Here is a 12,963-nt window from a genome sequence, read left to right as displayed (position 1 = left end):
GTGATGGGAGTCCGGGTGATGGGGGTCCGGGTGATGGGGGTCCGGGTGATGGGGGTCCGGGTGATTGGGGTCCGGGTGATGGGGGTCCGGGTGTTGTGGGTCCGGGTGATTGGGGTCCGGGTGATGGGGGTCTGGGTGATGGGGGTCCGGGTGATGGGGGTCCGGGTGATGGGGGTCCGGGTGATGGGGGTCTGTGTGATTGGGGTCCGGGTGATGGGGGTCCGGGTGATGGGGGTCCGGGTGATGGGGGTCCGGGTGATGGGGGTCCGGGTGATGGGGGTCCGTGTGATTGGGGTCCATGTGATTGGGGTCCGGGTGATGGGGGTCCGGGTGAGGGGGGTCCGGGTGAGGGGGGTCCGGGTGATGGGGGTCCGGGTGAGGGGGGTCCGGGTGAGGGGGGTCCGGGTGATGGGGGTCCGGGTGATGGGGGTCCGTGTGATGGGGGTCCGGGTGATTGGGGTCCGGGTGATTGGGGTCCGGGTGATGGGGGTCCGGGTGATGGGGGTCTGTGTGATTGGGGTTTGGTTCTTCTCGCTTCAGAACCCAGTCGGCAAACTGTGGAATGGAGGAAGCTTCACAATAATTATAAAAAATTATTTTACAATCTCGGGGATTTGATCTCTTCAGTCTACGCCCTCCCTCCCAACAAATAGACCTGCCCTCAATCTCTTTCCCTGAGTGCAATACACATCAGAGCCAGAGGTGAGGAGTGACCTGTGACCACACAGAGAACCACTGACCACTTTGGCGAGACCAATGTGTTGACCACAATATCCACTGGTCAGATAGAAGTGAGAGGTGTTGGGTCGAGAGTCCAAGCCACTTCCTCCGCTGCCTTCCCAGTGAATCTGGTGACGTCTATCAGAGGCCCAGCCCCGCCCCTTGGGGGGCTTCACAGAATCACAGAAACCCCACAGTGCAGATAGAGGCCATTTCGGCCCATCGAGCCTGCACCGACACATATCCCACCCTATCCCTGTAACCCCACGTATTTAATCCCCCTAACATTAAGGGTCAATTTATCATAGCCAATCAACCTAACCCACACATCTTTGGACTGTGGGAGGAAACCGGAGCACCCGGAGGAAACCCACGCAAACACGGGGAGAATGTGCAAACTCCACACAGACAGTCACCCGAGGCCGGATTCGAACCCGGGTCCCTGGCGCTGTGAGGCAACAGTGCTAACCACTATGCCACCGTGCTGCCCTTGTGGGGTTCGGGAGGCTCGTGCATTCAGGGTCAGGGGTTCATGGGTGGGGGTCAGGGTTCAGGGTCGGGGTCAGAGTAGGGGGGCTTGGAGAATTGATTCTCTGACTCTCCACGCCCGTTGCCGTTTGTTTATCCCACTTCGTTTTGTTGAATGTGAAACTCATCTCTCCCTGGCAACCAGCCTAGTTACACATTTACTGAGGGTCTGGAATGTCTGCTCTCACTTAGAACAACGTTTACTTTAGTTACACCGACAGAACTGAATTATTGGCCTTTGTTTTCACAGGTCAGCTTGGCCTGTCGGAGCTGGGAATAGTAATCCGATTCTGCAACTGCCCCTTGTCTCCACACTGCTTCAGATACAGAGGGGGAGAAATTCGGTATCGCCCCGTTTGGGGTGCAATTATCAGCAAAGTTTAGCGCCTGCCGCTAATTATCGCCTCCGACTGCAAACTTGGCTTCTATCGCCCCTGGAGGTGATTGGAGTGATAAGTCAGGCGCTACACACTTCTCTTAAGGCGCTAACGCCGAGGAGCGAGGTGCTACCTCAGAGCGCTGGCGAATCTCATGTGATGTCAGTCAGCGATGGAACACAGAAACACTGGCGCCGGCCAGTTCTTAAAGGGGAGGGTCGCTCTTGCTCTCCATCCACACCCTGCTCATTACAGCCTTGAATCTCGGCCTGGAGAGACCTGTACATCAAATCTGCTGGAAAGAACAATGGAGAGGCCCAGGGAAAGAGCTCAGAGTGCAGCGCCCATAGTCTCTTCTAAATCGATGCAAGGAAGGTCAAATCAAAATGAACCTGCAAAGTGCTGCTCAGTACCCAAAACTCCTTCACACAGCGTTGAATCTCTCCAGAAGTCTCTCTCTCTCTCAGAATGCATGGTGCAAAAATGTCGCCGATAAAAAAGGCAGGTAGCGATCACCTTTAAATAGCACTCCCCCAGTCTCTTCCCGACTGCAAAACCTTCCCCTCAACCTGTTGCTGCTAGCGGCAGGCGGAAAGGCAGGGGGTGCCACTCAATATCCGGTCCAGGGCGCTACCGAGGCATTGCACGCTCGACTGACGTCACGATCTGCGGGCGCAGGAGATCGTGGCGGTAGTGTTTAGCGCCGCCGCAAAATGTCTGGTCAATTTTGCGAGCGGCACTAACATCGCTGTGCCCGGGCGCTAGTTGCTTTGTGACCCATTAGCGCCCTCTAACGGGAGGCGCAAAGCAACCGAATTTTTCCCCCAGAGAGTCGCTGCGTCAGTGCAGCCCTGTCACTGTGTGGCTGACTAACAAACATACAAATGTCACTAGATGATATAAGAACTTAAGAATTAGGAGCAGAAATAGGCCATACGGTCCCTCAAGCCTGCTCCACCATTCAACAAGATCATGGCTGATCTTCTACATCAACTCCACCTTCCCGCACTAGCCCCATATCCTTGATTCACAAATATCTATCGATCTCTGTCTTGAATATACACAACGACTGAGCCTCCACAGCCCTCTGGGGTAGAGAATTCCAAAGATTCACAAATATCCATTAACTGAGGCCTGTGTGTCTCGCTGGTTCTCTAACTCTACCGTAAAATGCCCTGCATTAACACACAACAGGCCAAAGGCTTCACAGACAGTGCAGAGAAAGAACCCAAACTAATCCCTAAAGCGGCTTGGCTTCCTCCAGGTGAAAGGGTTAAAATTCTTCCATACAACTGAATCCGATCGCAGACTCACACCGCCAAATGTGGATTCAAATTGAAAGAGGGGCTGAAAAGAATTAAGATTAATATATTTAAGAATAATACAACGCACTTTTTATTTTAAAGTTACATTTCTCCGTTGTCACGGTCAGTTCTAAAGCATGCACTGGACTCTGGGTTTACGCAATGTGGTTGCTAAACTGGGTCAATTCCCTCGTGTTCCAGGGTCCTAAATGTTTCAGCAAAGGGAGGGAGGTTGCTCATCTCTTCACCGCCTTCTCTTTTTGCCAAGTTCACTATACGTAGATCTGTTGTCATTGTTAAGATGCTAAAAAAGGAAACACTTATGATCCATTGAAAAGTCAAGTACTATAAACATTATAAATTCCGACTAATTTATACACTTTAATGTTGCAAAGTTAGTTATTTATTTAATGCCTTCTTATCTCTTCAATCTATTCAGCTTTTCTTTCATAAACTTGGCAATAATATGACTAGGAAAAGTCAGGCTCTGGTTGTCATGGCGATGGGAACAGGCCGCCACTTCTCCCTTTATGAGGTGAACTGTCAAGTCTGCCTCTCACCTCACACATGGTGAAATGTTCCTAAAGGTATTTAAAGCCACTTAAGAACTGGAGGGCAGTTAATGAGATTGGACTGATAAAGGTAATGTCAGAGTTTGAATATAGGCCCGCAAGCTTGTTGGGGTCTAAATTTGTCAGGGATTTGGCGAGCTCTCTCTGTTTCGCGAACTCCCATGGGGCGGAAACTCCATCCACCCTTTACCATTATTTCCACAAGTGTCAGCTTGGCTCAGCCGCCCTCACTCCCACCTCTTTGTTGTGGGTTCAAGCTCCACTCCAGGACTTTAGCATGTAATCTAGGCTGATACTGAGGGAGTGCTATATCGCCAGAGGGGCCGTTCTCTGGATGAGTTGATGAACTGAGGCCCACCCACCTGTTCAGGTGATTGTTAAAAATCCTGTGGTTTCTGGGTTAAAATGGTTATTGTGTTCAGCACACTTCAAAAGTAATTCATTGTAAGTGAAGCATTTTGGGAGCTTTCTGAAAGATGATATAAAATCGCAAGTCGATCTTTCCTTTCTCTTGTCCTCTTTTCCTTCTCTAACACGCTGCCAACACTTATAAGCTCAGTCTGAAGAGAACTTTAAAACATCAACTAGATTGTATGAAACGAGATCTCCTTCCCAGTCTCTTCTCTTTCCAATCGGACTGATTTGGACACAAGCCCCAGAGGGGAAAGGTCAGATCACGGTACCCATCCCCCATCAGAGCAAGTGATCCAAACCACGCTGTAACCTATCCCTCCCCTTTGACCCTTGGCCTCTCATTCTGGACTACAGCTGGATCTGGAGGTTAGAACATAAAAGGGATTATTTCATGTTTACAGTTGTTGGGGACCCAGCTCTGAGTTAGGATTTGCTGCGTTGAAGGGTTTGAGTTGAATGGGCCACTTACCGAATACACGGCATCATTAGCATCATTGCGCATCAGCGGGTGTCTGTCAGAGGCTGCAGAAAACAAAATACATAAAATTATTAAATATTAAAAAGCATACGGGGTCCTGGGCTTTATAAATAGAGGCATAGAATACAAAAGCAAGAAAGTTATGCTCCTCCCATGTTCCACCTTCCATAAACTTGAGGTTATTTAAAACTCGCCTGCCCCGTGTCCTAACTCGCACTAAGTCCCGTTCACCCATCACCCCTGCACTCGCTGGCCTACATTGGCTCCTGGTTAAGCAGCGCCTCGATTTCAAAATTCTCATCCTTGTTTTCAAATCCCTCCATGGCCTCGCCCCTCCCTATCTCTGTAATCTTCTTCAGCCCCACAACCCCCCGAGATCTCTGCGCTCCTCTAATTCTGCCCTCTTGAGCATCCCCGATTTTAATCACTGCAGCATTGGTGGCCGTGCCTTCAGTTGCTGAAGCCCTAAGCTCTAGAATTCCCTCCCTAACCCTCTCCGCCTCCCTCCCTAACCCTCTCCGCCTCCCTCCCTAACCCTCTCCGCCTCCCTCCCTCTTAATCCTTCTTTAAGATGCTTCTTAAAACCGACCTCTTTCTGTCCTAATATCACCTTATGTGGCTCGGAGTCAAATTTTGTTTTTTCCTATGAAGCACCTGGGATGTTTTACTACGTTAAAGGTGCTATATAAATGTAAGTTGTTGTTAACCTTTATAAATCACTGGTTCGGCCCCAGTTAAAGTATTGTGATCAATTCTGGGCACCACACTTTAGGAAGGATGTCAAAGTGTTAGAGAAAGTGCAGAAGAGATTTACTAGAATGGTACCAGGGCTAAGGGACTTCAGTTACATGGAGAGACTGGAGAAGCTGGGGTTGTTCTCCTTACAGCAGAGAAGGTTATGGGGAGATTTAATAGAGGTGTTCAAAATCATGAAGGATTTTGTTAGAGTAAATAAGGAGAAACTGTTTCCAGTGGCAGAAAGGTCGGTAACCAGAGGACACAGATTTAAGAACCAGAGGGGGAGATGAGGAGAATTTTTTTTTACACAGCGAGTTGTTGTGACCTGGAATGCGCTGCCTGAAAGGGCGGTGGAAGCAGATTCAATAGTAACTTTCAAAAGGGAATTGGATAAATACTTGAAGGGGAAAAGTTTGTAGGGCTATTGGGGAAAGAGCCGGGGAGTGGGACTAACTGGAGAGCTCTATCAAAGAGCCGGCACAGGCACGATGGGCTGAATGGCCTCCTTCTGTGCTGTATAATCCTCTGATAATTACACAGAATGTACAGCACAGAAACAGGCCATTCGGCCCAACTGGTCCATGCCGGTGTTTATGCTCCACATGAATCTCTTCCCACCCCCCTTCATCTAACCCTATCAGCATATCCTTTTATTCCCTTCGCCCTCATGTGCTTAGCATTTTCCCCTTAAATGTATCTACGCTACTCCCCTGAACCACTCCCTGTGGTAGCGAGTTCCACATTCTCACCATTCTCTGGGTAAAGAAGTTTCTCCTTAATTCCCTATTGGATTTTTAAAAAATTTGTTTATGGGATGTGGGCGTCGCTGGCAAGGCCAGCATTTATTGCCCATCCCTAATTGCCCTTGAGAAGGTGGTGGTGAGCTGCCTTCTTGAACCGCTGCAGTCCGTGTGGTGAAGGTGCTCCCACAGTGCTGTTAGTGAGGGAGTTCCAGGATTTTGACCCAGCGACGATGAAGGATCGGCGATATACTTCCAAGTCAGGATGGTGTGTGACTTAGAGGGGAACTTGGAGCTGGTGGTGTTCCCATGCGCCTGCTGCCCTTGTCCTTCTAGGTGGAAGAGGTCGCAGGTTTGGGAGGTGCTGCCGAAGAAGCCTTGGCGAGTTGCTGCAGTGGATCTTGTAGATGGTACACACTGCAGCCACGGTACGCCGGTGGTGGAGGGAGTGAATGTTTAAGGTGGTGGATGAGGTGCCAATCAAGCGGCTGCTTTGTCCTGGATGGTGTCGAGCTTCTTGAGTGTTGTTGGAGCTGCACTCATCCAGGCAAGTGGAGAGTATTCCATCACACTCCTGACTTGTGCTTGGAATGGCTTTGGGGAGTCAGGAGGTGAGACACTCGCTGCAGAATACCTAGTCTCTGACCTGCTCTTGTTGCCACAGTATTTATGTGGCTGGTCCAGTTAAGTTTCTGATTAATGGTGACCCCCAGTATTTGATGGTGGGGGATTCAGCGATGATAATGCCGTTGAATGTCAAGGGGAGGTGGTTAGACTCTTGCTTGTTGGAGATAGTCATTGCCTGGCACTTCTGTGGCGCAAATGTTACCTGCCACTTATCAGCCCAAGCCTGAACGTCATCCAGGTCTTGTTGCATGCGGGCATGGACTGCTTCATTATCTGAGGAGTTGTGAATGGCGCTGAACACTATGCAGTCATCAGCGAACATCCCCATTTCTGTCCTTATGTTGGAGGGAAGGTCATTGATGAAGCAGCTGAAGATGGTTGGGCCTAGGACACTGCCCTGAGGAACTCCTGCAGCGATGTCCTGGGGCTGTGATGATTGACTTTCAACCACCTCAACCATCTTCCTTTGTGCTAGGTATGACTCCAGCCAGCGGAGCGTTTTCCCCTCCCCGATTCCCATCGATTTCAGTTTTACTAGGACTCCTTGCTGCCACACTCGGTCAAATGCTGCCTTGATGTCAAGGGCAGTCACTCTCACCTCACCTCTGGAATTCAGCTCCTTTGTCCATGTTTGGACCAAGGCTGTAGTGAGGTCGGGAGCCGAGTGGTCCTGGTGGAACCCAAACTGGGCATCAGTGAGTAGGTTATTGGTGAGTAAGTGCCGCTTGATAGCACTGTCGATGGTACCTTCCATCACTTTGCTGATGATTGAGAGTAAACTGATGGGGCAGTAATTGGCTGGGTTGGATTTGTCCTGCTTTTTGTGGACAGGACATACCTGAGCAGTTTTCCACATTGTTGGATAGATGCCAGTGTTGTAGCTGTACTGGAACAGCTTGGCTGGAGGCATGGCTAGTTCTAGAGCACAAGTCTTCAGCAAGATAGCTGGGATGCTGTCGGAGCCCACAGCCTTTGCTGTATCCAGTGTGCTCAGCCGTTTCTTGATATCATGTGGAGTGAATTGAATTGGCTGAAGACTGGCTTCTGTGATGGTGGGGACCTCGGGAGGAGGCCGATATGGATCATCCACTCGGCACTTCTGGCTGAAGATGGTTGCAAACGCTTCAGCCTTGTCTTTTGCACTCACGTGCTGGGCTCCACCATCATTGAGGATGGGGATATTCATGGAGCCTCCTGCTCCCGTTAGATGTTTAATGGTCCACTACCATTCACGACTGGATGTGGCAGGACTGCAGAGCTTTGATCTGATCCGTTGATTGTGGGATCGCTTAGCCCTGTCACAGCATGCATTTATTAATGACTGTCTTATATTTGTGGCCCCTAGCGACTACAGTAATAGTCAGGAAGGAGCCTGATTTAATTCCTGGTCAGTTGTGGACAGCGGGTAGTCTCAGGATCAGGTCCGGCTTAAGATATCCCTCCATGTTTGGATAGACAGTAGTTAATTGTCTATCTAGATCACAGATGGAAATGCTCATGGGGCAGGAGTGCCCAGAGCTGTAAGACCATAATAAGAACATAAGGCGTAGGAGCAGGAGTCGGCCATTCGGCCCCTCGAGCCTGCTCCGCCATGCAATAAGATCATGGCTGATCGGATCTTGGCCTCAACTCCACTTCCCTGCCCGCTTCCCATGACCCTTGACTCTCTTATCATTCAAAAATCTATCTATCTCCACCTTAAATATATTCAATGACCCAGCCTCCACAGCTCTCTGGGGAAGAGAATTCCACAGATTCACGACCCTCTGAGAAAAGAAATTCCTCCTCATTTCTGATTTAAAAGGGTGCCCCCTTATTCTGAAATTATGCCCCCTAGTTCTAGATTCCCCCATGAGGGGGGAAACATCCTCTCTGCATCTACCCTGTCAAGCCCCTTCAGAATCTTATATGTTTCAATAAGATCCCCTCTCATTCTTCTAAACTCCAATGAGTATAGGCCCAACCTGCTCAACCTTTCTTCATAAGACAACCCCTTCATCCCAGGAATCAACCTCGTGAACCTTCTCTGAACTGCCTCCGATGCAAGTATATCCTTCCTTAAATAAGGAGACCAAACTGTACACAGTATTCAAGATGTGGTCTCACCAATACCCTGTACAGTTGTAACAGGACTTCCCTACTTTTATACTCCATTCCCTTTGCAATAAAGGCCAACACTCCATTTGCCTTCCTAATTACTTGCTGTACCTGCATGCTAACTTTTTGTGATTCATGTACAAGGACCCCCAGATCCCTCTGTACCTCCGCATTTTGTAATCTCTCCCCATTTAAATAATAATTTGCTTTTTTATTTTTCCTACCAAAGTGGATAACCTCGCATTTTCCCACATTATACTCCATCTGCGAGATTTTTGCCCACTCACTTAGCCTGTCTATATCGCGTTGGAGATTCTTTGCGTCCTCCACACAATTTGCTTTCCCACCTATCTTTGTATCATCAGCAAATTTGGCTACATTACACTCGATCCCTTCATCCAAGTCATTAATATAGATTGTAAATAGTTGAGGCCCCAGCACTGATCCCTGTGGCACCCCACTAGTTACAGTTTGCCAACCTGATGATCCATTTATCCCGACTCTCTGTTTTCTGTTAGTTAGCCAATCCTCTATCCATGCTAATATATTACCCCCAACCCCGTGAGCTCTTATCCTGTGCAGTAACCTTTTATGTGGCACCTTATCGAATGCCTTCTGGAAATCCAAATACACGACATCTACTGGTTCCCCTTTATCCACCCTGCTCATTACGTCCTCAAAGAACTCCAGCAAATTTGTTAAAAATGATCTCATTTTCATAAAACCATTCTGACTCTGCTTGACTATATTATGATTTTCTAAATGTCCTGCTACTTTCTTAATGATAGACTCCAGCATTTTCCCAATGACAGTTGTTAGGCTAACTGGTCGATAGTTGCCTGCTGTCTCTCTCCTTTCTTAAATAGGGGCATTACATTTGCGGTTTTCCAGTCCACTGGGACCTCTCCAGAATTTGGTAGATTACAACCAATGCATCCACTATCTCTGCAGCCACCTCTTTTAAGACCCTAGGATGCAGGCCATCGGGTCCAGGGGACTTGTCCACCTTTAGTCTCATTAGTTTGCCGAGTACTTTTTCTCTAGTGATAGTGATTGTTTAAGTTCCCCTTGCACCCCAATAGCCCTTTGATTGGGATGCTTTTAGTGTCTTCTACCGTGAAGACTGATACAAAATATTTGTTCAAAGTCTCCGCCTTTTCCCTGTTTCCCATTATTAATTCCCCAGACTCATCCTCTAGGGGACCAATGTTTACTTTAGCTACTCTCTTTGTTTTTATATACCTGTACAAGCTCCTTCTATCTGTTTTTATATTTCTTGCTAGTTTACTCTCATAAGCTATCTTTTCTCTCTATCATTTTTTCAGTCATCTTTTGTTGGTTTTAAAAAATTTCCCAATCCTCTGGCCTTCCACTATTCTTTGCCTTTGTTTTCAATTTGATACCATCCTTAACTTCCTTAGTTAGCCACGCTTAGTTAGATGGTTCATCCTTCTGATAGAGTCTTTCTTTCTCACTGGAATATATCTTTGCTGAGAGTTATGAAGTATCTCCTTAAATGTTTGCCACAGCTTGTCTACAGTAATATATTTTCCCAGTCCACTTTAACCAAGCCTGCCTTCATACCTGACTGAACCTGACCTCAGCGAGTCAGGGCCACGGGAGGGGAGAGCAGAGGGAGGGGTGTTAGGGAAATAGCTGCTGTAAAATCATTGACCAATCATTAATCTCTCCCACCTTGGTGACTCCTGGATCTGTCCTGGGCCGATATGGAATAAACAGCGATGCCGATGAAGATGGTGGAGGTGACACTTGCGATAAGGATCCCGCATATTCCTCCGATGTCCATAACCACACAATTCTTACACACTGAGATCGGGGAGAAAGGGAGAGACGGAGAGAAAATGTGAACTGTGCAACACACAGAAAAAGGACATCTCCATCCATCACAACAACAACAACTTGCATTTATACAGCACCTTTAACCTAGTAAAACGTCCCGAGGTGCTTCACAGGAGCGATTATCAAACAAACTTTGACACCGAGCCACATAAAGAGATATTAGGACAGGTTGGTCAAAGAGGCAGGTTTTAAAGAGCATTTTAAAGGAGGAGAGAGCAGTAGAGAGGCGGAGAGGTTTAGGGAGGGAATTCCAGAGCTTAGGGCCGAGGCAACAGAAGGCACGGCCACCAAAGGTTGAGCGATTATAATCAGGGATGCTCAAGAGGCCAGAATTGGAGGAGCGCAGATATCTCAAAGGGTTGTAGAGCTGGAGGAGTTTACAGAGATAGGGAGGGGCGGGAGGCCATGGTGATGATTTGTCCCATCAAACACTCTCAGGGCATGTACAGCACAGGCCCTCGCCGTGCCTTTATCACCTTCAAACTCGATTATTCCAATGCTCTCCTGGCCAGCCTCCCAGCTTCCACCCTCTGTAAACTTGAGGTCATCCAAAATACCTCAATTTTAAAATTCTCATCCTTGTTTTTAAATCCCTCCATGGCCTCGCCCCTCCCTATCTCTGTAATCTCCTCCAGCCCCACAGCCCTCCGAGATCTCTGCGTTCCTCCAATTCTGGCCTCCTGAGCATCCCCGATTTCCAACACTCCACCATTGGTGGCTGTGCCTTCAGCTGCCGAGGCCCTAAACTCTGGAATTCCCTCCCTAAACCTCTCCACCTCTCTCTCCTCCTTTAAGGTGCTCCTTAAAACCGACCTCTTTGACCAAGCCTGCCCTAATATCTCTTTCTGTGGCTCGGTGTCAAATTTTCTTTGATAATCGCTCCTGTGAAGCGCCTTGGGACATTTTAGTGAGTTAAAGGCGCTAAATTTAAATTTTCAAAAATATGCAGGGCTTTGGGGAAAGTGATGGGGAATTGGACGAGGGAGAGCTCGAGTACCAGCACAAGCATGATGGGCCGAATGGCCTCCTTCTGTGCTGCTTCATTCTATGGTTCAATTATTCTATAATATAAATGCAAGTTGTTACTAAGTTAAAGGCGCTATATAAATGCAAATTGTTGTTGTAAAGTGCTCTGTGACATCCTGAGGTCATGATAGGCGCTATAGAAATGCAAGTTCTTTCTTATCCCAAGGACAGATGTTTGGTGGGATCAGGAGCCTCTCAGACCCAGGTATGGGGGGCACAACTTGTCTTACAGCTGGTAGGTAGTCCTGATTCCCACCCCCTCCCTCGCCAGCTCTCTCGCCTGGCGTCTCCCCATCGAACGGCCAGCAGCTCACTAATGATGGACGGTATTTGCAGCCACACTGTCCCAGTCTCGACAGCTGCAAAACCCCAGGTTGTTCCAGGGCAAGAAATGGGTTCAGCCTCATCAAACTGCCCACAAATCAAATAGAAAATAAAACTTACAGTTTAAGTACACATAGATGGAGATGTCTTTGTCTGTGTCAGATATACACGTGTAGAGTCCCCAGATAGGATCGGACACATTCCATGCTTTCACGCCTTCACTACCTTCGAGAAAATAATTTCCCCCACAGGTCAACTTGAGACCATCGTCAACTTTCTCAGTATCTGAAAAAAATATGATCTTAGTGACCTGTTCAGGACTTTCTGTCTCTGTCTGTCTCTCTGTCTTTCTCGCTCTTTCCCTCTCTCTCTGTCTGTCTCTCTCTCTGTCCGTCTGTATGTCTGTCTTTCTCTGTCTCTTTCTCTCTCTCTCTCTCTCTGTCTCTGTCTGTCTCTCTCTCTCTGTATGTCTGTCTCTGTCTTTGCCTCTGTCTTTCTCTGTCTCTCTCTCTCTCTGTCTGTCTGTCTCTCTCTCTCTCTCTCTGTCTCTCTGTCAGACCCGTGTAAAATGGTTTCCCCTGATGCAGAGTTGGGGGCAATAGGCGCCCTGGTCTTCACTGATGAGCCACTTTAACTAGACCCCGGTCCGTGCAGCTGTCAATCACACGCGCCTGTGGGTCAGTTTCGGTATTTAAACCTGACCAAAGAATTGCAGCAAGATTCACATCTTAAACTTTAACTAAAAACCCCAATAAACCCATCGATTAACGGGTGGGTGTTCCGGGAACCCCTATTATCCGGAAACAGTGTTTAGTGAGTGAGACAGCCCCACAGTCCCTGGCGCTTTAGCCTGTTGGATGCTCCTCCCAGTGGAAGGGACTGAGGGCAGCAGCAAAGCAAGACCCCCCCCCTCCCCCCCACATCCAATCTTTAAACAGGGGCAAAGGGTTCGATGGGGCAAGTGCAGGCCAGTGGATCCGCTACTGACCGAGGCGATACTGAATGCCCTGGATGGGGTGGGATGGGGAAACGGAGTCCGTGTGGATTTATCAGCACGATATTGTGGTTCTTTGAGGAATTGCCCAGGTGTGTGGATGCGGGAGGTTTAGATTTCAGTCAGGGTTGCGATGCCTGCCACACAGGCTAATGAATCCGGGT

The 12,963-nt window shown here is 48.5% G+C and overlaps 1 protein-coding gene across 3 annotated transcripts in view; it reads right to left on the bottom strand.

Moving 5' to 3' along the window:
* Positions 1-3,002: 3,002 nt before the first annotated feature.
* The window catches only part of LOC147100192 (T-cell surface glycoprotein CD3 delta chain), a 60,211-nt gene continuing 50,250 nt past the window's right edge, over positions 3,003-12,963 (bottom strand). For all 3 annotated transcript variants that reach the window (XM_085967625.1, XM_085967628.1, XM_085967627.1), the window contains 4 exons: positions 11,926-12,090; positions 10,291-10,422; positions 4,385-4,437; positions 3,003-3,233 (listed from right to left, as the gene is read on the bottom strand). In XM_085967625.1, coding sequence (XP_085823751.1) covers positions 3,174-3,233; positions 4,385-4,437; positions 10,291-10,422; positions 11,926-12,090 — 410 coding nt within the window. In that variant the 3' untranslated portion in view covers positions 3,003-3,173. The remainder of the gene's footprint in view (positions 3,234-4,384; positions 4,438-10,290; positions 10,423-11,925; positions 12,091-12,963) is intronic.

Source organism: Somniosus microcephalus, chromosome 26 (assembly GCF_052327205.1).
Source record: "Somniosus microcephalus isolate GS21.2 chromosome 26, FLI_Smic_1.0, whole genome shotgun sequence".
Taxonomy (NCBI): Eukaryota; Metazoa; Chordata; class Chondrichthyes; order Squaliformes; family Somniosidae; genus Somniosus; species Somniosus microcephalus.
Note: the sequence above shows the minus strand (reverse complement) of the source record. Positions and strands in the feature narration are given on the sequence as shown.